Below are 24,791 nucleotides of genomic sequence, written 5' to 3'. Positions count from 1 at the left end.
TATCTCTTAATCTTGATACATTTGCTATAGTGGAATTGAGAATGTTGATGATGCATAGTTACCTTGCTGCAACTTTTCACTTTTGATATCATTTTACTTTTTATAATAGCAGTCATTTATGATGTGTCCTGGTATGCCACAGTAATAACACTCTATGCTATTTGTATTTTGATTTCTGCCAACTTTCTCGGCCTCTCTGCCTCCTTGCCTCTAGAGTGGTCTCTGTGCCTCCTTGCCTCTAGAGTGGTCTCTTCCACTTGTATGAGATTGATTTTCTTATTGTCATCGTTGTTGCTCTGCTGGTTTTAATTTCCAAACCTACTATCATCTAGTCTTCTAGAGATGACAACCTATATCTACCTCTACATGTATTTGAGTAGAAGGCCTATTCTTGTGCATTTCCAAATTATGAACTTCCTCTAATATTCATCGCCTCAGAGACAAGGAGATGAATCAGTTACTAAAAATAAAAAAGGTTATCTCGAACTCCAATGGAGATAGAAAACTAGATTTACTCTTTGCCAATACCATTCAAGGTCATGGACACCATATCATCATCATCTACTATTGGTGATCCAATAGTAGATGATGAATATTGGTGATCCAATATTCATCGCCTCAGAGACAAGGAGATGAATCAGTTACTAAAAATAAAAAAGGTTATCTCGAACTCCAATGGAGATAGAAAACTAGATTTACTCTTTGCCAATACCATTCAAGGTCATGGACACCATATCATCATCATCTACTATTGGTGATCCAATAGAAGCAAGGGCATCTACAGACCCACGGAGTCATCATTTATACTCAGCTTCCCTTTGGTCACATTACGCAACTCCTGCTTTAGTTGCATCTTTTGAGCTTGGTACTATACATCTTCACCGAGGTGTCTCAAGCCTCCTTGTGCATCGTCTTGTATATGCACAATTATAGAATCTATCACACTGATAAACAACCAATACAACACCTTTTTGGTTCTTTTATATACATGATATCTTTGATATAAAGTATAAATGTGTTTATACTATATATAGTACTAGATGCGTTTATATTATATATAGTATAAATGCATTTGTACTACCATACCTTAGGATACGCTAGGGTATGAATTTATTAATGCCCATGGTAGAGTGTACATCAAACATGAACTGAAGGAGGGAATTGAAATGGATAATTTAAAAAATATAAATTAAAAGATCCGAAGGATTGTGGAGCGCCACAAGTTATGGGAAGTGCACATTCAAGGAGCCAACGAGGTAGGAAGTAATAGGCAGTTTCTTACACAGGTTTGTCTTGGTCCTTGCAGAGGGGCGGAGGTATGCCAGTGTTGTTGGTTTTCTCTGTGTCCAAGATAAGAACAGAGCCCCCCCTCTGCATTCGCTAGTGTTGTATGCATACGGTCTCCTTGACATCGACAGAGATTGTTCCATCTCTTCACAGAGAGGTTTTGCCCTCGGGTTTCGGCCATTGATACATCATGAGCCTGGCTGTTGGAGCAAGGGCTTCATTAGCCCCAGCTTGGAATGGCCATGGAAGCTCTTCTTTGCCCACCCCCACTTCCCCTTGGCCCAACAGAGTCCATTTTTCTGCAACCTCATGCAACAAAACCGTACCTCGTTGGTCTGCCTGTCCTGTAGATGCAGCAACAGCAGCATCATCAGCAGGAGAAGGAAGAAGAGATGCCACAGACCAATCTCCATTTGGAAGTTCTGCAAGAGACGGTCACCAAAAGCGGAAACACCGCATTGTAGCATCATTGAGTGTAGCGCAGCCTTTCTCTGGTGTGCAGGAAGAAGATGTCGTCCAAGAGCCTGTCATTGTCCCTGGTACAGATTTGAGCTCTATCAGAGAGTGGGAGCTGGATTTCTGCTCTCGTCCGATCTTAGATGCTCGCGGCAAGCGAGTCTGGGAACTTCTTATCTGCGACAGCAGCAGGAACTTGCAGTTTGCCAGATTCTACCCCAACAATGTGATTAACAGTCTCACCCTCAAGGATGCATTGCTTTCTGTCATGCAGCTGGGGCTTCCTAAACCTCAGAAAATCCGTTTCTTCAGGTGAATTTGCCATTGCAATAATGCTTGTTTTAACTGTAACTTCATGTGTGTGAGAGAGAGAGAGAGAGAGAGAGAGAGAGAGAGAGAGAGAGAGAGAGAAACTTAAGGTAATAGCCAAGCCAGCTGATCACATGTGATCCATATATTGGTACAACAGTACATGAAATGGGACTTTAACTTGGGATCTCTTGATCAGGAGCCCAATGTGTTACCGCGCTAACACTTGAGAGAGAGTCTATCAAGGTCGAACAGAAGACCATGAGACACATGCAGTGCATCAAATTACATCCAGCATGCAGGCTGTGGATATATATAGGACCTTGTTTGGTCCTGTGTGATAAGCCTTCCAGTAGTGGCTATTCTGCACCATAGGGGCCACCATGGTTCAAGGTCAAGCCCATCATACATGTAGGCTTATGCTTTTGATGTTAGAAAAAGTGGCTTAAGGCACCCAGGGATCTGGGGAATATTGGTCAATGTAATGTAGTGGGTAGCATGAGCCTAGGGTGAATCATCCCAATGCGTATGTTGGTATGCTGAATATATGCATGTAAACCGTCTTGCATCCTTGGTATGCAAGGGGCACCAATACTTAGAGAAAATTTTTGGCCTTTAAGCGATGAGCAGGCCGGTCATTTTGAATAAGACAAAATGACTCCAACTGTATTTATCGGCAATCCCTCATGCACTGATAGAGAAGGCTAACACTAGCAATTGAATGCCAAACTATCTGAATTGTGTGTGTCAAGAATAGGGGGTTAAAACCTGATGACAGATGACAGATGCAACTAGGAACACTAGAGACCTAGAGTGTAGTCTTTGGTCATGAGTGTCAGCGATAATACTCTTTGTAGAGTTTGTTTGGTAACTTTTGTGGCCATGTTAGTTAAGCAAGCAGACAATCTATGCTGAAGCAATTAGCTCGTCAGCTGTGAAAAGAAAAAAGCAAAGAAAACTAAAGCAAAGAAAACTGCTGAAAAATAAATCCAAGCAAATAGATTAGATCTCCAAGGTTTAACTTGCCTCCACTCTTGCAAGTGAGTGACCAAAGCTCTGACAACATTGTAAAAGGTAGTTGCTAACTCCGAACATTATGCATATGACACATGCAAATGATGCAGATTATATGCATGTTACAAAGGACTAGAAATAGGGCAAACTTGTTGGAAAAAGCACTTGCTCAATACTCTTGTTGTTATTGCGGGTGACGTATGTGCTCTGTTTTGTAAGGCTCCCTATGTGAGGAGTAGCCGTTGTGATGAGCACCCAAGCACCCGATAGTTCTTAGTTTAGACACCGGATCGTGGCCAAATGTGGCTAGAAGGTTAGGAGACGCTTATGTAGACTTGGCACTCTGCGAAGTAGGATGCACACTTGTGTGGGCTATGTGACAACATTAGTGAGTGCTGGACAATAAACCAAGGACACACTATTCTTAGGTTGTGAGGCTCGTTTGAGGGTCCAGATGGTCTAAGATAGTCGTGGGAGCTGCACAATATCTTAACGAGACTAGTTGTAGTCTATGGTCCCTATTGGATTTTATGGTCGGTTGGTCATTTTGGACTTGGCCGACCTACGTTCATGCCGACCCTTGGCATTATATATAGACTAGTTTGGCAGCCTTTGTTCGTCATCAAGTTCATTGTGTTCAAGCACTCTTGTAAGCAAGACATCCTCTGTTTAGAGTCTGTCTAGATTGCTATCAAAGCTCCTTACCTTGAGCATACGGTGGGTGGATATCCATTAGTTTGTAATCGAATTTTGCAAGCAGTAATATTGTTTTCTTTCCACCTCTTTTTGCAATTAAATGCTTTGTATTATGAAGATCTTGCTTCCGCTATTGTGTTTTCTTACAAAACCATCCCTCCCTCCCTTGCCTTCCTCCCTCCCCTCCCCCTCCCCCTCCCCCTCTCCCTCTCCCCCCCCCTCCCCTCCCTCGGTCCCAACAATCATGTATTGTACATAATGTACTTATCATTAACCTCTATGGTTTGGGAGATGTTGCGGAGTCACAATGATGTACTATCCTTTGTACTTAACCTCTATGGTTTGGGGGATGCTACTTAACCTTCAAACTGTCTCAAGACAGGTCTTGTGTGGATGGGTTTCAATTTGAGCGTTGATTGGGGGCCTTGTGTGTTATGACCTGAACACTAGGTTGATGCTTTGTGTCAACTTTTACTGATGCTTAGCATCATTTTTGCTAATGCTTTGCGTCCACAAATAATGACGCTACCGTTGACGTAGCGCGATATGCTAGGAGCATCATTTGCAGTGTCATTTTTTGACTTGCTAAAATGATGCTATGGGTCCCCTTTTGTTGTAGTTGGGATTGGTGATCAAAATCTGACAATTTTGGGGTCAACAATCTAGATTTGGGATTGTCGATCCAAAAATCCATTAAAGATGGTGGTCGACATTGGTTTCTATGTAGTTTCCAAGTACAATTGGTGTTACATGCGGAAGCTTTGAGAGTCTTCTTTCAGCCCTAAACACCACTTAGAACATGCTGATGCAAAAACGCAGACAGAAGGGAGAGTAGAGAGAGAGACAGATGGCTGGAAATTCAGTATTTCATGGCTGGAAATTCAGTATTTCATATGATACAAAAAGGTACATAATCCCTTGCAGCCATGGGCTTCCTTCTGGAAAAGGTAAACAAACCCTAATCCTAGTCTATGTCTAGACCCAACTCAACAAGGAGTTGAATGAGTAAAACAATGAGCAAAACCTGCCTTTTATATAGGTCTTGGACAGCCAGAGATCTGGCCGACTGGACCCAAATACATTAAATGCCAATTCCGACATGCCTGATGCAGCCGACACAGTCTTTTCTTGTTTCTCCATGCAGCCGACAGGTCCGTGAGTCCACTCCAGTCCATCCCTTGCCTAAACTTGCACTCCATGCTCCAAAACATCTGGTTCTAGTGAGTCTTTATCATGTTGCCTCCAGGATTAGCCCTTGAGATTAGCATGTACATGTGTGTGCACATGACATCCCCCTCTGCTAAACTTGATGACGGGAATCCAATCTGCTTCTTGGATGACTGTCATCATCCCATTCTATTCTTGGAGTCCCTCTGTCATCCTTCCTACTCTGGCAACCTTTTCATTGAATGCCCGGCCTGGTCCCAAATCCACTCTAACTTTGAGTAAGATCTATGCATCTGTTCCATCCAGTCCCCATTGCGTGACCTGTCTCTGAACACCGTCTTGGTCTTCATTCCTGAGAAATGAGTCTGGCACTCTCACTCCACCCCATGGAGGATCATCCTCCCTTGGAACTGTTGCCCGAAAGCCTTTCCTGGCTCACAGGACTGCCATCCCCTTTGGGCTTTGTGGAACACCACCAACCAACCTGCTGGGAGCTCTTCCTGGTCTCGTGTTCCTTGCCTTGGGCTTCGTACCTGTGCACTTTCCTGTACCTTGTACCTATACACCTTCATATGGGACTGAATCAGTGTTTAGCCTTGTTGAGCCTGATGCTCTGATACCAATGTTACATGCGGAAGCTCTGAGAGTCTTCTTTCAGCCCTAAACACCACTTAGAACATGCTGATGCAAAAATGCAGATAGAAGGGAGAGTAGAGAGAGAGAGAAAGAGAGAGAGAGAGAGAGAGAGAGAGAGAGAGAGAGAGAGAGATGGCTGGAAAGTCAGTATTTCATATGATACAAAAAGACACATAATCCCTTGCAGCCATGGGCTGCCTTCTTGAAAAGGTAAACAAACCCTAATCCTAGTCTATGTCTAGACCCAACTCAACGAGGAGTTGAATGAGTAAAACAATGAGCAAAACCTACCTTTTATAGGTCTTGGACAGCCAAAGATCTAGCCGACTGGTGGTCGGCCAGCCGACTGGACCCAAATACATTAAATGCCAATTCTGGCCTGCCTGATGCAGCTGACACAGTCTTTTCTTGTTTCTCCATGTAGCCGACAGGTCCCTGAGTCCACTCCAGTCCATCCCTTGCCTAAACTTGCACTCCATGCTCCAAAACATCTAGTTCTAGTGAGTCTTTATCATGTTGCCTCCAGGATTAGCCTCTGAGATTAGCATGTACATGTGTGTGCACATGACATCCCCCTCTGCTACACTTGATGACGGGAATCCAATTTGCTTCTTGGATGACTGTCATCATCCCATTCTATTCCCGGAGTCCCTCTGTCATCCTTCCCACTCTGGCAACCTTTTCATTGAATGCCCGGCCTGGTCCCAAATCCACTCTAACTTTGAGTAAGATCTATGCATCTGTTTCAAGTCGCCATTCCGTTCCTGCCCTGTCTCTGAACACTGTCTTGGTCTTCATTCTTGAGAAATAAGTCTGGCACTCTCACTCCATGTAACATGCGGAAGCTTCAGAGAAGATCGGTAACTTCAATGCTCAGAATAACGGCACTCTTTTCATGACGGAATTAACGCACAAAACTGAAAGAAGATGTGCAAAAAATAGAGAGAGAGAGAGGGAGAGATGGAGAGGACACAGTATTGGGTCCCAAATACCCTCTGTAGGGCCCCCACCACGGATGGTGTATGCTTTATTAGAATGATGTGAATCTGAAAAGAAAATACAGAAATCTTGACCTTTCTTGGCTGGGAAATCCCTGCCCTTGACCTGCAGTCCTCCACCCCTTTGCTTAGCAACTTCTTGGCCTTGTCTAGCCCTTGTATGCTTGAGCTCTTGGTGAAAAATGAGATGAAATAATGGGATTGTGGCCTCCACTATTTATACTACTTCCCAACAGCAGTCGGCCAGTAGATAAACAGGCGGCCAGTTCTAAATGTCTCCCACGACTGAGATAACAGCATTAAATGCTAGAAAAATCACCTTAAATGCTGCGCATTATTCCCTATGCACCTGATTCTGGATGGGTTGGGCCCTATTTTGCAACCAGTTCTGGGGCTGGGCAGCCTGGATGGGCTGCCCCATACCTGCCCTACAGCCCAATAACTGCTTCTTGGACTGTCGGCTGCCCCTTGGCATGCCCTTGGGGCTGTCCTACAGCCCCTCCATGGCTGGTGGGTTCAGCCAGGGCCTTCCTGGCCCTCATGGGGGTGGTTTCACACCATCCCCATGCCATTGTTGCATAATTGGGGTTTGTTTTACCTCGTGGGGGGAAGAAAGCTTCGCACCAACGACTGTATTTTCTCTGAAGTACTTTTCTTCAAGTCCTTTATACCTAGGGTTGCAACATGCGCTTGGGAGAACTCTTGTGGTCTTACACAGCAAGTTTAACTATTTAACTGTAACTCTTAGATTTAAAATCCAAGACATAGGTGAGTTAATGTCAAATGGCATTACTGGGGAAAGGTCATAATGATTGCTTAAGGCCATCAAGAAGGTCTCTAAACTAAGTAGGACTTTGGGTTTGTACAATGTAACACGCGGAAGCTCTGGGTAGTCTTCTTTCAGCCCTAAACACTCTTGGAAACCTTCTGATGCAAAAACGCACCATCTGATGCAAAAACGCAGGTAGAGAGAGAGTATAGAGAGAGAGTGAGAAGTGCTGGAATTTCAGTATATCTATTGTACAAAAAGGGTACATGTCTTTGCAGCCATGGGCTGCCTTCATAAAAAGGTGATAAACCCTAAAATCTGTCCCCTATGGGACCCCTAGTGATCCAATCCCCTAGAGGGAGAGAATAAGTAAAACAAGGAGCAAGGGTGCCTTTTTATAGGCCTTGGAGCATGTAGGAAACTGGCCGACTGCTGGTCGGCCAGTTCTTGATTCATTAAATGCAATTAAATGCAGCCGACTGGATCTCTTGGATGCGCCTGCTGCCAGCACCCTCTGTCCTGCAGCCGACAGCCTTCTGGTACTGCTGACGTCATCCTCCATGCAGCCGACAGCCCTTCTGATCCATGCTTTGCTCCAAGTCCTGCTCCATGTCCATCTTCTACTGGTTCATAGTCTTTATCTGCTTGCCCCTTCTGGATTTAGTCTTGAGAAGGTCCATGGCATTGCCGATGCACATGACATACAACCTTTCAAAGTAGGATATATGATCATGTACTTGGTGTTAGCAGAGTTTTATGCAAACTCACATGTAGACAAAAAGGACATGATAATAATTTCTATCACGTCTTCTATTATCTCCAATACAAACTAGGTCAAAGGGAGATGAACTTGCACATGTCATAAACTTTGGAAGATCACTAATTCATCCTTTAATAGTTCTCATTGGGATTGTCCCCTTATAATTTAACTTACCACAAACTAGACTGATGTCAAATTGAGTATTTTTGTTTCTGAAAATGGATAGAATCTATGGCATAATTTCATTGAATCTTGTAAGAGTATCTTCATAAATATATGGCATGTGTCCCTCAAACTTGAAGAAGACAACTCAATGAAGAAGACAACCCTATGGTCATAGTTTTTCCCTATGGTCATAGTTTTTCAATTAACACATAAATCTAAAGGAGAGTCTCTAAAAGATTTGCTCTTACAGTCACATGATGGAAAAGTCTCCTAATTGTTCCGCCATCTCTTGGTTTAGTAGGTCTTAACTTACGCTTTCATAAGTGAAATAAGAGCATATATATAAGCTATTTAATACCCTCAAAAAAGTATGCAAAGGCTGGAGGCCTAAGCACACATGCTTGATTGTGGTTGATGACTCCGATTTTTATCTGATGATTTATGGACCGAGGTGGCTCACCTTTTTATATGTCCGTATGGGTGCTTTTGGCTGGTTTTAAGGCTGTTGGCTTGTTTTGAATCACTTGCCACCCATGACTAATTTGATCAGCATTAAATGTTGGCTGTTGGTCGTGGGCTTGTTTGTTTGTTGGCCAATTGCAGTCTGGCCTGGCCGATTGCTGCCTAGGCCCTCACAAGGGCTGCCGATTGGGTCTACATGATGGCTAAGGTATTTAATACCCATAGCAAGGCTGTCCCCTCCTTGGGGCTGGCCCCTGCTATATGAATGCAACTAACATGGCTCTGATGCATACTACTAAGGCTTACATCTACATGCACCTACAGGAGGACTACTTGCTGAATTCTCTAAAGTGCGTTAAGAGGACTGACCTGGCATTGACCTGACGCAGTACCACGCATGGGTGTGTTGGAGAATGCACACGCGGAAGCATAAATTGAACAAGAGCGAGAGTAGAGAGAGCTTGTGGACAAGATCACCTTTTATAATAGCAATAGGCTTTACAATGGCAATAGCCAGCAAGAGATGTTGAACAATGTGCAAGGGAATGGATGAATACAAGTGAATATGAGAGGCCCCTTTTATAGTGAAGCAAGGAGGTTGGCTGACTCCAGGAAGAGCTGGCCGACTACTCAAGACATCCTAAAATAGGAGAAAACAGATTAAATACCCAACAAATAGGGTAAACCTCGTAACACTGAGATGCACAATTCTAACAGGGTGCACGTGACATGAACCCCCTTTGCCATGAAAAGGCACATATCCAAGAGAATCTCCCCCCAATAAGAGAAGCACTTTTGCTACGATAGAGTCTGCCTTAGAAGATGAAGACTGGCAGAGTTTCTCCCTGCACGTTCCCAATCTCTCCAAGCTGATCTTGTTGAGCTTTGGAGGATCTTCAGTGTTGTGGCATGGTGTGCAAAATTTAGTCTCCATGCGTGTAGTGCTTGCCATATCCCCACATCTCGTCCTTTGATTTCCTATTTGAGGATGGTCAAGATTCATCTGATTTTATGTTCACATTCTGTGATCAGCCTGGCACATGAAAAAGTAGTTCGTTGAGAGCTCTTCTTACGCTTGGTGGCCTTTTTTGTTGTAGCTGCAACAACGACCACTAGCGTGGTCCAATCTCTACGGTCCTGTGCTTTCACTAGACTCCGCGGAGAGCGCCCCACTGGTGTTCCAGGACCACGCACAAACAGGCGCTCCCATACTAACGCCTGGCTCTCCCGATCTCAGCACCTTTGGACCGTGGTTCTCCAAGAGCTTGGACTACCCGGCACCGAACGGGTGTTGCCGTGGAGAGAATCCCTTATCAGATTTATCACAAAGTACTTTACTTAAATCTGAAAATTCACTTACTTGTAGATTGAAGACCAATATCCGGATGTGTCTGTGTAGAAGGTGTAGCCACCTAGGAGGTGTAAAGTCCTCTTGTAGCCGCCAATGAAAAACAAGTGCAATCTCTTACAAAAAGGAGATGGAGCAGCCGCCTTAGGAGAAGTAACGCCTCGCTGTAGGAACACAGCCACCAGATGTATAGGAGAAGGTGGCTCAGCCTAAAGAGGTGTGGAAGAGCAACCAATATAGTCGCCTGGCTGTAGTGGAGAAAAGGCAGCCTGGTGGAGGAGATGGAGGCGCACGGTCACTTGCAGCCTGCTGGACAGAAGGAGAGTCACCGACTGTTGAGGTGATGAAGCGCATCTGTATGGACAGGAGGCGTCTGGCTGCAGCCTGCGCCGCCTGTAGTGCAGAGTGAACAGCTGCCAGCTGAAGGACTAGCGCAGCCAGCAGAGGGATTGCAGAAGCGTTGGTTGTTGGAGAAGACACTGGCGCCTGCAGGAGGCAGCGCACAGCCTGCAAGAGATGGTACACGCCGCCTCTGAAGATAGTGCACAGCCGCCTGCTGTGGTAGGCAGCGCAGCCTGTTTGGCTGCCTGTCTGGAGGCACACACACACACACACAGCTGCCTTCTAGGTTGCATGGCGAAGGGAAGGCAGCCTGCTGGTGATTCAACGCAGCCACCTGCAACAAATTCAGTCGCCAGCAGAGGGATGGTGTCGCTTGAGGACATGCACAGAAGATGGTCGCTGGCTGATCTTCACGAAGATGGAAGAAACGATCGCTGATTTTTTTCTACGATGGAGGTGGTGGCTTCCTTTTGTAAGGGTTGGAGTGGAGTAATACCATAGTGATTTGGCTGGCTCCCCACGTTTGCATGTGGGCGGCCAGTTCCATGGTGGTGTGGGTAGGTGACCATGCACCCACCCCCCCACACACACAAGTCAAGTGTGGCTCCCCACCTTGGCCCCTAAGTGGGTGCCCACTTTTAAGTGAGTGAACATATAACCTTATAAAACAAAAGGTTAGAATATAAAATATTAAACCAACATGTGCAATACACTTACCACCTGTTCACATGCAACAAACTCGTCAGAAGACAAAGCAAACTTCATGACTCACTGGCAGGCGTCCCCGCTCAGTAAGTAACACGTCAAGCAAGCAAACACAAAAATACAAGTCATGCGAAAACAGTTTCAAACATGCAGAACATGAGTGCATGTGCAAATAGTATCATGGACATATCGCCCGTTCATGGAACAAGTACAAAATATCTGTCAGCACAAAAATGGCACGACGTAAAACATAAATCCTGGTCTTCCTATGGAGTGACAGTCCCATAGGTAAGACACAGTTCCAGGCACGAGCCTCCCTATGGAGTGACAGTCCCATAGGCAAAACACGGCACGAATACTGGCTCTTCCATGGCGTGACAATCCCATGGGTCGAACACAGTCCAGGTCATACACGGGTGGCACCAGTCTGGGTCCCGTCCATACGACACCATCCTGCTAACACACGGGTGGCACCAGTCTGGCTCCCGTTCATGTCAGCAAAATATTGGCCTCTTCACATGAGACACTGGCATGGCCTCAAGTGAACGAGACACAAAAACTGGAGATGGACCAAATGGTCGGCCAATTGGTGACATCCCCCCGGGCTTCTAAAGAGTTGTCCTCAACTGAAAAGCCTCAAGATATGCCTGCAACAACTGTGGGTAATCAACAAAATAATCCTCATTTATCCACTTTGCATCAATAGGCAAATAATTCTTAAACTTCACAAGGTATCTCCTGGAAAGCTTCCCTGCAGTTTCACAGGTAGCTTTGGCTCCTTGTGAAAAACAATCTGTTCTGGCTTGAGGATCTCCTCAAGCTCATCAATCTCTGGCGGATCTTAAGTGACAAGCTTGTCAGGATCTGGCCCCACATATTTCCGAAATTGACTCGCATGAAATGCATTGTGAATCTTCCAGTGACTAGGCAAAGCAAGCCTGTAGGACACTTCATTGATCTTGTGAATCACCCTGAAGGGTCCATAATAGCGAGGAGAAAGCTTAGGATATGATCCTTCTTGTCCTAGCCTCTTCCGAAGCCGAGCCTTCTCAAATTTCAGCAAAACCCAATCACCTTCTTTGACTTGCATGTGTCTTCTATGCTTGTCAGCAGCCATTTTATGCTTATCTTGTGACCTTGCAATGGCTGTCCGTACCTGACCAAAGGCTACATCCAAGTCACGAACATATTCATCAGCTGCAAAAATCTCATCCTTTGTACGAAGGATGGGTGGCAATACCACTCTGCCATAAATAATCTCAAACGGAGCCTTTCCCGTGGAGGCATGGATTGTATTGTTGTAGGCAAACTCAACAAGTGGAAGATACTTCTCCCATGCAGTCTTTTGATCTGCCACATAACACTTCAATAAATCCAACACGGCTGAATTTGCAGCTTCACTTTGGCCATCCGTTTGGGGATGATAAGCTGATGAAAACTCAAGTTTAGTACCCATATTATCAAATAAAGCCCTCCAAAAGAGGCTTGTAGTCTTGGGATCTCTATCCCCAACAATGGATTTAGGCATACCATGATGCTTGATTGCTAAATCTGTCCACAATGGTCCAAATAGCATCATTCCCATGTTGGGATCTAGGCAAGTCCATAATAAAATCCATAGTAATACTTTCCCAAGGTTGCGAGGGAATAGGCAATGACTGAAGCAAACCTGGAGGTTTTTGCCTGTCAAATTACACCTTTTGGCAAGTAACACATGCACGTACATAAGCCTCAATGTCTTTACGCATGGTTGGCCAAAAGAAATATCTTTGAATCATGCGTGTAGTGGGCATAATACCTCTATGACCAGCATAAGGTGGAGCGTGACATTCCACCATAACCTTTGGACGCAAATCCATCACCACACATAGGCAATTATCCTTCATAAGATAACCCTCGTTGATAACATAAGAGGCATGTGAATGACCAGCCATCAAATCAGTCCATATATGGCAAAAGTCAGCATCTAAATGATATAATTCTCGCATAGCACATAAGTCTCCATGAGAGGCCACTGAGACTGCAGCTACATAAGGCCTCCTGGATAATGCATCGGCCACCACATTTTTCTTTCCTGGAGTATGCACAATTTGAAAATGAAACATGGAAAGAAAGTTTGCCATTCTCATCTGCTTCTCTGAAAGCTTTGTTTGAGATAGAAAATATCTCAAGCTTTGATGATCTGTCTTGACTACTAATTCAGTCCCAAGAAGATAATGTTTTCATATCTTTAAGGCATGAATTACAGCCAAGAGCTCTTTCTCATAGATATCCATATAAAGCTCAGCATCATGCAAATGACGACTCTCGTATGCAACTGCATGCCCTTCTTGATTTAGGACAGCTCCTATACAATCACCACAAGCATCACATTCAACTACGAATGACTAAGTCAGGAACAATCAATACTGGACCACATATCATAGCATGCTTGAGCTGCAAGAAAGCATCCTGTTCTTTTGAAGTCCATTTGAAAGTGATTTTCTTCTTTGTGAGATCATGTAGAGGAGTGGCAATCATAGCATAATGCCTTATGAAACGCCTATAATACGAACATAATCCCAGAAAACTACGTACTTGATGTACGTTTTGCAATTCGGGCCAATTCCGAATGGTCTCTATCTTTGCAGGATCCATTGTAACTCCATCTTTGGATACAATATGACCCAGATAATGAATCTCTGAAAGGAAAAACTCACTTTTCTTGGCATTAATGAAAAGTTTATGCTTCCGCAACTCTTCGAACACTGTGACCAGATGAGTTCTGTGTTCCTGCTCATTCTTGGAGAAAACCAAGATATCATCAAAGAATACTCCTGTGAATTTGCGATGGGGTCGGAATATCCTATCCATCATGCGATTAAACGTAGCAGGAGCATTGGTGAGACCAAAAGGCATTACCAAAAATTCATGTAGTCCAAAGGCTGTCCTGAATGTCCAAAATATCATCAATACGCGGAATTGGGAATCTGTTCTTGATGGTAAGCTTGTTTAAAGCTCTATAGTCCACACATGCGGAATGAGCCGTCCTTCTTTTGAACAAGAAGCACAGGAGAGTAATAAGGTGAGGAACTGGGTTGAACCAAACCTTTCTCTAAAAGCTCATTTACATGCTTCATAATCTCTTCTTGTTGTGCAGCGCTCACTCGGTATGCGGGTTTGTTAGGTGGAGAACTACCTGGCACAAGATCTATGCGATGATCTTCGGGCCTTTGGGGAAGTAATTCTCCTGGCAATGTATCAGCAAAACAATCATTGAATGCATGAAGAAAATTCAGCCTATCATTAGTCATAGCATCCACATTTTGATGATTTGGCACAAGGCTATCACGAACAAAAACCAAGTACGCAGAAAGACTCTTTTTGATTGCTTTATTAATTTGGATGTGTGATACAAGTGGGATGGAATCCCCTTCTTTGCCAGCATCAATAAAATGCATGCGGCCTTTATGCATAAAAGAAATCATATTGGTCTTGTATTCTTTGTGGGGCTCAAGCCTATGATGCCATGGCTTGCCCAACAATACATCACATCCATTTAGTGGAGCAACTAGGAAATGTTCATTATCAAGGTAGCCCTGGATATGAATGCGCAACTTTCCTATCAATGGGGTAACTTGCACCTCTTTACCAACAAATGCAGCTTCAGCTTCAATTTGAGGTTCCATGTTCTCAACTGCCGTTTGCATAGAGATGAAGTTATCGGTTGCACAGTCATCAAACATGAATAGGCGGGCTGATCCTTGATTTGACCCCAAGCTTTGCATACCATTCACTCTTTTGCATCATGTTCAGTGTTTTCCTGCACATCGGGAACTGCATGTACATTAGCCTTGGTCTGCTTGTCCTCGTGCTTAGGTTTGCGGTCAAGGCACTGTCTAAACATGTGCTCTTTGCTACCACAAGAAAAACATTTTTCCTCCTTGGTATATTGCCCTCTTTGCTCCGGGGTTAAGCCGAATTTGTTCTTCTTTGGGCCCTGATCTTTAGATGTGGTATTTTCAGCTCTACCACCCTTGTGGGTCTCCCGGAAGTTCTTTTTAGGTGGCTGTCCACCCTTTTGTTGCAGATTTGGGATAGCCTTGTCTTTCCCCTTTGAACCGCCTTGATCTTGCTTAATTTTGAGCACCAATTACTCCGTAGCAAGAGCAGAAGCTGTGAGCTATTGCAAAGTAAGCGATGAAGCTCTAGTAGGAAGAGGCCTAGGCACCGGTGATCTGGATAATCCATGATCTTGGATAAGGGTCCAAACTCCTCTCTGAAGAGACAGTGGAACCTCCCTTGGATCTCATAATATACGGTGACCTGCATATGAAGTGCTCCTCTGACTCGATCTCCCTCTGGCATATAGTGCATATCCTCTTCTCAGAAGGTATCTCCATGGCTCTCCTTGTTTCTATCATCCTGAGGCGGTGTGATGACACTCGTTGCTGGCCCACTGCATCCGCATGGCATGTGACATGTATATGTCAAGTTATTTGGCCCTAGCCTTATGAAAGTATCCATGTAGTATTGACGTTTGTGTGAGAGTGGTTCATGTGTAGTGATCTGGTATACTGAATGTGTAGTCTCAATAAATCATTTCTGATCACTTGGTACCTGTGTCACATGCGGAAGCTTTGGGAGTTTTCTTTCAGTCCTGAACACCATCTTGGAACATGCTTGATGCAAAATGCATACAGAAGATATAAGAGAGAGAGAGAGAGAGCTGAGTATTCATTATATTCTATAGTACAAAAAGCTACATCTTGGCTAGCCAATTGGTTGCCCCATCAAACGGTGGTGAAACACCTAATCTAATCCTAAGTCTATGACCCAATCCAAGGAAGGACTGAATGAATCAAAATGAGGAGCAAAGTTGCCTCAAATAGGCCTTTGAAATTTCTAGTGAACTCTCCGACTGTGGTTGGCCAGGTCCTGGACAAACTCAAGTGTTCTTGCTGCAACCAACATGTCTTCTCACTCATGCACTGGCCGACAGCCTCTCTTGGCCACCACCGGTCTTTCGCCTGCCAATACCAGCAACAAATGCTCGAGAATTTGGTTTTAGCCTAATTCTTTATCTTGTTGCCCTTTAGCATTAGTGTGAGGACTTCCTAGTTTATTAAGACATGATTAAAATTGAATACAAGAACTAAAGATAATTAGAGAGCGGAAAGCTGAGTTGTTTGCATAGAGACAGGGGCCTTTCTTAAATAGAGGCCGAAAGGGTACAAGTGAAGAGACACATCCCTGGGAAGGAGTGTGGCTCTTGAATCAACGGTTATGTTCTTTGGACTTAGGGGTGTGTCTTTTAATGAATAGACATGTCCTTTGATAGTGACCCATGTGTAAGGGTGTGACCCTTCACAGGTGTCCTTTCAGTTAATAAGTGATAAAGGAGTAATTAAGGAGAGATTAAGAGAGTTAGTCGCAATCGTGACATTCCCTCCCAGTTAAAAGAAGACTCCGGCTAAGAAGAGATGGTTGTCTTTGAAAGAATTCTCGAAGAAGTTTTGGATATTCCTGTAAGTCTTTATCACTTTGCCAAGTAGAGTCGGAATCATTAAGATCTCTCCATTTAACCAAAAATGTTGAAGAACAAAGTTGGCAGGAATAAGGAGAGTATGGCCATAAGCTGCTTGAAAAGGTGTCATTCCAGTAGCTGAATGATAAGAATTATTATAAGCAAATTCCACCAAAGGTAAATATTCTTCCCATAAAGCTAATCGAGACTGAACATAATGACGCAGCATTTCTTCGAGAATCTGATTAACTCGTTCCGTTTGTCCATCTGTTTGTGGATGATAAGTAGAGCTAAAGAGTAAATTTGTACCAAGAGACTTGAATATGTAAAAATGTCCTGTAAACTTTGGATCTCGATCAGAAACTATAGATTTTGGCAATCCATGAAGTTTGAAGATATACTGTATGAACAGTACTACAATATCTGAGGCTTGGGCTGCTTTCTTGCACGGAATAAAATGTGCCATTTTAGAAAATCTGTCAACCACCACAAGAATCTGTGTATTGCCTTTAGAAGAATGTGTTAATGAAGCTGTCAAAAGACGATATGTCTTGTTGATGCCTGGGTGTGCAGCATAAGTGACCTCGTGATGTTCTTTCACCAATACTCTTCGAACATGAGTATCATGAGGTACACAAATACGGTCCTGATAATATAATAAACCATCCACTGTCATGACCCTGTGTTTTTCTCTGGATAAGATGCAGATGTGCACGGGGACATGGTGGACAGTGTGAAATGGCATCAGGTGGGAGTGAAGATGGAAGCCCATGTGTGGATAACCCCATGTGTGAAAGGGGGCAAAGGAATTTTAACTTAAAAGGTTTTAGAAAACCTTTAAAGTAATTTTTAATGCCATTTATGAAGAAAACGTGGCCCATAAGCTATTTTGGGGCCATGTGTGCTTTTTGGGAAGAACAGGGGCTGGCAGGCAAAAGAGGCGCCTATCTGATGAGGAAGCGTGTGCTTTTTGGAAGAAGTGGGCTGCAAGGAAGCATGGGGATGAACAGCACGTTGGCTTTTCTCTCTCTCTTGCTAAGAGTCGACTGCAGCATGCACATGTGCTTTTCTCTTGGAAAGGGTGGGTGGCTGGACTGCAGCTACACGCAGGAGATTTAGTTCATGGGAAAGCGGGCGACTGGTTGGGCTGCACTCTGAAGCTTTTCCCTCTTTGCCACAGGCTTGTGTACTGATCGGGCAGCACTCAGTTTCTCTCTCTTTTGATTTAGGAAGGCTGGCGGGCTGGGCTATTAAGGCACAGAAGCTACAGGCGCAAGTGAATAGTTCCACCCGCATGCTTTTTGGGGAGAGAATACTGGCTGTCTGCTGCGCTACAGAAAGCACAGGCGCAGACTGAACCTCTCTTTCTCTCGTGGCTTTTGGAAGGAGGTTGTCTGGCTGCTGCGCAACAGTACACACAGGCGCCTATTGAATCCCTCTTTCCCCTTTGCTTTTGGCATGAAGCTGGCTGGCTGTCCATTCAGGCAGAGTTGGACACAAAGGCGTGGACTGCAGGACAAGAAGGCAGGACACTACGGGGCTTTTCCTCGTGTCTTTTTCTCTTGTGGAAAGTGACATCAAGACTGTAAGTTTCTCTTTCTTTGTGAGCAAGTGGGACTGCAGGTGATGTCTTTCGGAGTCTCTCTTTTCACTGGCTCAAGACTGTTATAGAGTGGTTCTCTCTAGCCCTTTGTGAGAGGAAGGGTTTGACAGTTCAGAGGGTGGAAACAGGACAATTTATGGGCTGTTTTTGTTTGGCTGCAAATTCAGCTATGTGCTTGGGTTTATGGCTGCAAGTACAGGTCACTTGAATATGTTTCTTGGCATGGGAGTGATGCAAGCTCGCATGGTTGCGTGCACATGGAGCAGATTGTTTTCTTCCTGCTAGAAAGGAACAGGGGGACCTACAATTATGGGCATCTCTATGTTGCCAGATGTTTCATGAGGGAACATGTAACTAGATGTATGGAGACAGGACATAAGCTTCAAAGGGAAACAGGCCTAAGGGTTTTCATGTGGAAACAGGTCGTAGGTTTTTTCTCGAGGAAACATGTTTTTGGGTTTCTCCAGGAGATAGGTCACATGCAGGCAGAAGGTACAGGAGTGGACACATGTTTGGTACAGCCTTGCTACTGATAGGACAGGGGACAGGGAATCCATGACAGAGATGGATAGTACCCTTGGAAGGTAGAGAGGGTTTGTACAGGTGTGTCAACTGTATGGTATGCTATGCTGTGATGCGAGTTCTCTTTTGAGAGACAGTTTGGGAGTCTGTGTTGTGATGCTGGAGCACTGGATGTGTCAGGGTGTGATGCTGTTCATAGTGTGAGAGGCTATGGATGGTTGTGGCAGCTTTGATCATGAGAGAAAGCTTCTGTAAGCAGACTCAATGTGAGAGAGTCTTTCGATGTGAACAATGGCTGGATTTATTTGTGGATGCCGTGTGGACAAGAAGCCAGATGCAGGTTCTTTGCAGGCTTCAGGAGTTCTACTGGGACGGCTGAATTACCAGCCTTATATTGTAATCAAAGCTCTTATATTCAATTAAAGAAATACCGCAAGGGGCGCCACTGCGATTTGGGGCCAATCGGTGTCCGTGTACTTTTTGCAGGAGCACTCTAGCTCCCCCTGTTTGTTTTCCTTTTCTAGGTCCTCAATGGTGTTGAAGTGTTTTATGTGCGAGTGTTTGTTTCACCGCACTTTGCTTTTTGGAAGGCCGGTTTACATCCACTATTGTATATGCTCCATAAATCTTTAAGTCGGAAGGAGTTGCATTCTGAGAATTGAGAATTTGAAATGCATTTTCAAATGAGGTATATCCATTTCAATTGTAGAAATAGCCAAGACCGAAGCTGGCGGCATACGACTGAGGGCATCCGCAACCACATTGGTAAGACCAGGAACATACTCAATTGTCATATGAAAATTGGCTAAGAATTCGACCCAACGCGCTTGCCTAGCATTCATATCTGGCTGCGCGAAGATATATCTGGCTGCGCGAAGATATATTTCAAAGAATGATGATCTGTTTTCACCACTGAATCTGCATCAAGGAGATAATGTTTCCATGCACGATAGGCATGAACAATAGCCAAAAATTCCTTGTCATATACCGGGTATCTTCCTTGAATTGCAGAGTGCTCATGACTGTCAAACGCAATAGCACGTCCTTGTTGCATTAAGACGGCACCAGTGGCAATATCAGAAGCATCCGTGTAAACATCAAAGGGGAGAGTAGAGTCAGGAATAGCCATGACAGGAGGAGTTGTCAAAGCTGTCTTTAAATTTCCAAAAGCTTGTGTTGCGGCTTCAGTCCATTTGAATGCAGGAGCGGACTTTAGAAGTTCTGTGAGAGGAGTAGCTATTTCGGAAAATCGATGAACCTTTGTGTGATAGAAGTTGGCAAGTCCCAAAAAAGAACGAACATCATAGATGTTTGTGGGAGTTGGCCAATTGACAATAACCTGTATTTTCTTTGGATCCACGGAAATACCGTCTGTTGAAACAACATGTCCAAGGTACTCCAAGGATGTCTTGAAGAATTCACTTTTGCCTGGATTAATATGAAGAGCATTGTCACGAAGCACCTGGAAAACGATCTTAAGATGTGCCTTGTGTTCTTCCATATTACGACTGAACACCAGGATGTCGTCAAGGTAAATAATGACGAACTTGTCCAAAAAAGGACGAAAAAGATCATTCATCAGACTCATAAATGTTGCAGGGGCATTGGTTAACCCGAATGGCATGACCAGGTACTCGTAATGACCATATTTTGTGCGAAAAGCTGTCTTATATTCATCACCTTTGCGAATGCGAATTTGATGATATCGAGACTTAAGATCAATTTTGTTGGGTTTTATGCTGTGTATGTACCCAGAGGAGTGCTAGTGATCATCAGTAGATTACTGGGGCACTTTTTACTTCAGTTAGTGGAGGTTTTTTCCCCCAGTTTAGCTTAGTTTCACTTATAAACAGTTTATATGTGTTTTGGTCCACCCGGCACATTTTATGGCCGGACATGTGAACACATCTTTTAGGTCACTTTATTATGTGGCTATTGTACTTCACATTATCAACTGAATACACAACTAGAGTCGTGTTCTCTCTCTGCTTTCCCATGTTTGTGTTTGCAGTACCTCCAAACCCTAACCCTAACAGCTGAAAGCCTTCATTTGGTATCAGAGCCATCCGTACAGGCCATCTCCACCAGCCACCCTCGCCGTCAGCTGTCCGTACGAATTCGCTGACAGCTACGGTCCTGCTCCGTACAACTCTGCCTGCCCGTACTGTTCCACATCTGCGCAGCAAGACAAGTGTTTCCGTACAGTCAGCGCCGCCTTTAGTACCGTACTGCACCTGCTTCCGTACTGTACCTGCATTCAATCGAATGAACCTGTACCTGCTTGCTCTGCTCCGTACTGTGCTCCGTACAGTACCACGACTGCAGCTGTCGTGTACCTGCTCGTCTAACTCCGTACAGCACTAGTCGACTGTTTCCGTACTGTACTTGCTACGAGTACCTGCAGCTACCTACGACGAGTACCTGCTGTGTACCTGTTCGCACTGCTCAGTACAGTGCTCAATACAGTACCATGTACATCCGTCGTACAGTCATCGTACCTGCAATTTGCTCCGTACAGTCATCTGTACCTGCACAGTACAACAGTCTAGTCATCCATACCTGCACACTACAGTCAACTTGTACCTGTTGAAATCTCAGTTGTGGTAAGCTTTACAAGTTTTGGAAATTGGGCATTTTTCTCTGTAAAAATTTTCTGGCAGATACAGGCAGATTTTCTGGCAAAGAAATCTCTACAGGTTTTTTGCAAGGTTTTGTGTGCAGTAATTTTGGGCATTTTTGGCACTGTGTAAGCCATTTTTGGTGCTCTACTCAGTCAGTGGTGCATTGTGTTGCACATTCAGAGGATTGAGAGTGCAGGCATATTTGGGTTAACTGCATTCAATGGAGTACTGTTGCTTTTAGGGTTCTTGCTATTGGGTTTTTTTTTTTGATACACAGGTACAACATTGTGCATTGGCATAATGGCAAATCAACAGCAGAGTGATGTATTCACGTATTTGTCTAAGGAAGACAAATTGGACGGCATGAACTACTCCTTGTGGAGTTTTATGTTGAAAAATGTGCTTGTGGCAAAAGGTCTTTGGGATTTTGTTAGTGGTGATGAACCACGTCCAGGTCCATTGGCTCCAGAGACCCCAAGGGGGTGCTCATGGACGAGGACAACAGGTACAGGCTCCAGGTCAGCCATTGCCTGTTCAAAGAACAAATGCTCAGAAGACATGGGATGCCAGAGATGCACAAGCCTTGTCACTCATTGCATTGTCAGTACAGAGGTCTATTATACCTCATATTTGTTCAGCTGGCTCTTCACAGAATGCATGGGTGACTTTGGAGCAGATGTATGTTGCTCGTAATGAGGCTCGGATCTCGTTTTTGAAAAGAGAGCTGGAAAATAAAAAAATGCATGAAGGAGATGATATGTCTAGCCACTTAAACAAGCTGCAGGATTTGAGAGCGCAACTCATCAATGTGGATGAGATTATTCCTGAGACACAGCTTCCATCTTGCACTCTTTGCCAAGATCTTACTTGGCTTTTCATACCTCTTTGAATCTTAGCATGAGGAATGGTGTTGAACCCCTCAAGTATCAGGAACTTGTTGCTCTCTTGCTACAAGAAGAGCAAATGAGGAAGAATATGAATATGAACACAAGTGCTGAACAAGCATTTACTACTACAGGTCAAAAGGGGAAAGGCAAATCTCAGCCAAAGAGTTCAAATCAGAATTCAGGTGATGGTGGTTCATCTCAGGATACCAAGAAAAGTGATGGACAGCCCAAGAAGAAGGGCAAATGTCATTACTGTAAGAAGCCAGGTCACTACATCACAGAGTGTAGAAAGAGGATTGCCAAAGAGAAGGCAAAAGAATCTGGGATGTATGTAAATGATGCCTCTAAAGCTCCTCCAGAGACTGCTTCTTTTGTTGAGGACAGGGATTACTGTTTCTATACATGCAGCTATGATGCCTCTTGGTCTTCACAGGCACTCAGTATGACAGAGCATGCATGTACTTGGTATTTTGATAGTGGTGCTTCAAAGCATATCACATCTTGCAGGGATTTGTTTTGTCATGTAGGCCCTGTCCCTGTTGGCAAAACTGTGCAGTGTGCCAACAATGCTTCATATCCAGTTCGTGGCATTGGGGAGATTCAGCTCAGAGCCATTGATGGCTCTATTCTTCGCCTTACAGATGCCTTATATGTACCAGGGATAAAGAAGAACTTGTTGTCCATTTCTTCTTTAGCACATTGTGGTATGCAAGTCCACTTTGATGATGACAAATGCATGGTCAGAGACAAAGCCAATGCTTTGACCTTGATGCTTACTGGTACATTATGTCATGGACTTTATCAGTTGGATGCATTTCAGCCAGTGGATCAGTCTGCTTATAATGCATTCACTCTTACTCCTGCTATGGTTGATGCGGAGTTATGGCATACTCGCATGGGGCATGTAAATTTTGGTAGTCTTATGCTTATGCAGCGACATAACATGTTTACAGACCTACCTCTTATGGAGAAGCCTCCAGATCACATTTGTGAAGGATGTATTTTGGGAAAAATGCATCGGTTTTCCTTCCCACGTGATCAGGCTCTACGAGCAACTGCAAAGTTGCAGCTTATACACAGTGATCTTTGTGGTCCCATAAAGACGAAGTCATTAGGAGGTTGCTTCTATTTTGCTACATTTATTGATGACTTCTCTCGTATATGCTGGGTCTATCCTTTGACACAGAAATCACAGGTATATGATGCATTTTTGGCCTTTGTAGTACTTGCTGAAACAGAGTCAGGATGCAAGGTTAAGACTCTCGGTTCTGACCGAGGGGGGGAATATATGTCACACATGTTGAATTCCTTTCTTGAGAGTAGAGGTATAAAACATCAGTATACTACTCCTTATACTCCACAACAGAATGGGGTTGCAGAAAGGAAGAATCGGTCACTCATGGAGATGGCCAGATGTATGCTAAAGGCAAAGAAGCTACCAATATCTTTTGGGTGGAAGCTATCATGTGTGCTTGTCAAATTTTGAATTGATGTCCTACAAAGGCATTGGTTTCCATTACTCCTTTTGAGGCTTGGCATGGCCGCAAGCCTTCGGTATCACATTTTCGTATTTTTGGGTGTCTTGCATATGCACACATACCCAAAGAGTTGAGGAGGAAGTTGGATGATAAAGCCACAAAATGCATTTTTGTTAGGTATAGCCGTGAGAGCAAGGGCTACCGGTTATATGACCCACTATCCCGAAGATATTCACTAGTCGGGATGTGATTTTTGATGAAAAATCAGAAATATCCATGGCTGGTTATGATGCAAATCAGGCTGAAAATGATGTGTTTGAAGGTCTACTACCTATGGAGTTTCATTCCACAGTTGGTGATCCAACTCATGAGGGTACAGGACAGCCAGCAAATCATGAAGGTGGTGCAGAAATTCAGCAGTAAATTGAGCCAGAAGCTGAACCAAATATGGGGCAGCCAGACATATACCTAGATGGTATTTGAGGACATTACAGGACAGCCATCTAGAGGGTCCTCTTGCTGGTCGTACTCGTAGGGAGACACGCACCAATGAGCATGCACACATCATGGATTTGAGTATGGTTATGGCAGCCAGTTTACAGGATGATGATGAGCCTGATTCATTTGTGGATGCACGAGACAATGTGCATTGGAACAAAGCCATGCAGGATGAGCTTGATTCTATTAAAAGGAATCAAACATGGGATTTGGTTGATCTACCCAAAGGCAAGAAAGCAATTGGTACTAAGTGGGTCTATAAGTTGAAAAGACATGCAGATGGATCCATTGACAGGTACAAAGCCCGTCTAGTTGCAAAGGGCTATGCACAGAAGAAGGGCATTGATTATGAGGAGACATTTGCTCCTACATCCCGTATGTCGACACTTAGGTGTGTCATTGCATTGGCTGCACATCGTGGTTGGGTTGTTCACCAGTTGGACATAAAGACTGCTTTCCTACATGGGGACCTCGAGGAGGAAGTTTATGTATATCAGCCCATAGGTTTTGCAGAACATGGTCATGAAGGGAAAGTATGCAGCCTGAAAAAGGCCTTGTATGG

General features: G+C 44.2%; 1 protein-coding gene across 1 annotated transcript in view; it reads left to right on the top strand.

Moving 5' to 3' along the window:
* Positions 1 to 1,166: 1,166 nt before the first annotated feature.
* The window catches only part of LOC147611575 (protein TAB2 homolog, chloroplastic-like), a 67,884-nt gene continuing 44,259 nt past the window's right edge, over positions 1,167 to 24,791 (top strand). The window contains exon 1 of the mRNA XM_086784660.1: positions 1,167 to 2,055. Coding sequence (XP_086640786.1) covers positions 1,478 to 2,055 — 578 coding nt within the window. The 5' untranslated portion in view covers positions 1,167 to 1,477. The remainder of the gene's footprint in view (positions 2,056 to 24,791) is intronic.

This window comes from Cibotium barometz, chromosome 47 (assembly GCF_041138505.1).
Source record: "Cibotium barometz isolate CiBa-2024 chromosome 47, ASM4113850v1, whole genome shotgun sequence".
Classification (NCBI taxonomy): Eukaryota; Viridiplantae; Streptophyta; class Polypodiopsida; order Cyatheales; family Cibotiaceae; genus Cibotium; species Cibotium barometz.
The sequence above is the reverse complement of the archived record's forward strand: the minus strand, read 5'-3'. Positions and strand labels throughout refer to the sequence as shown.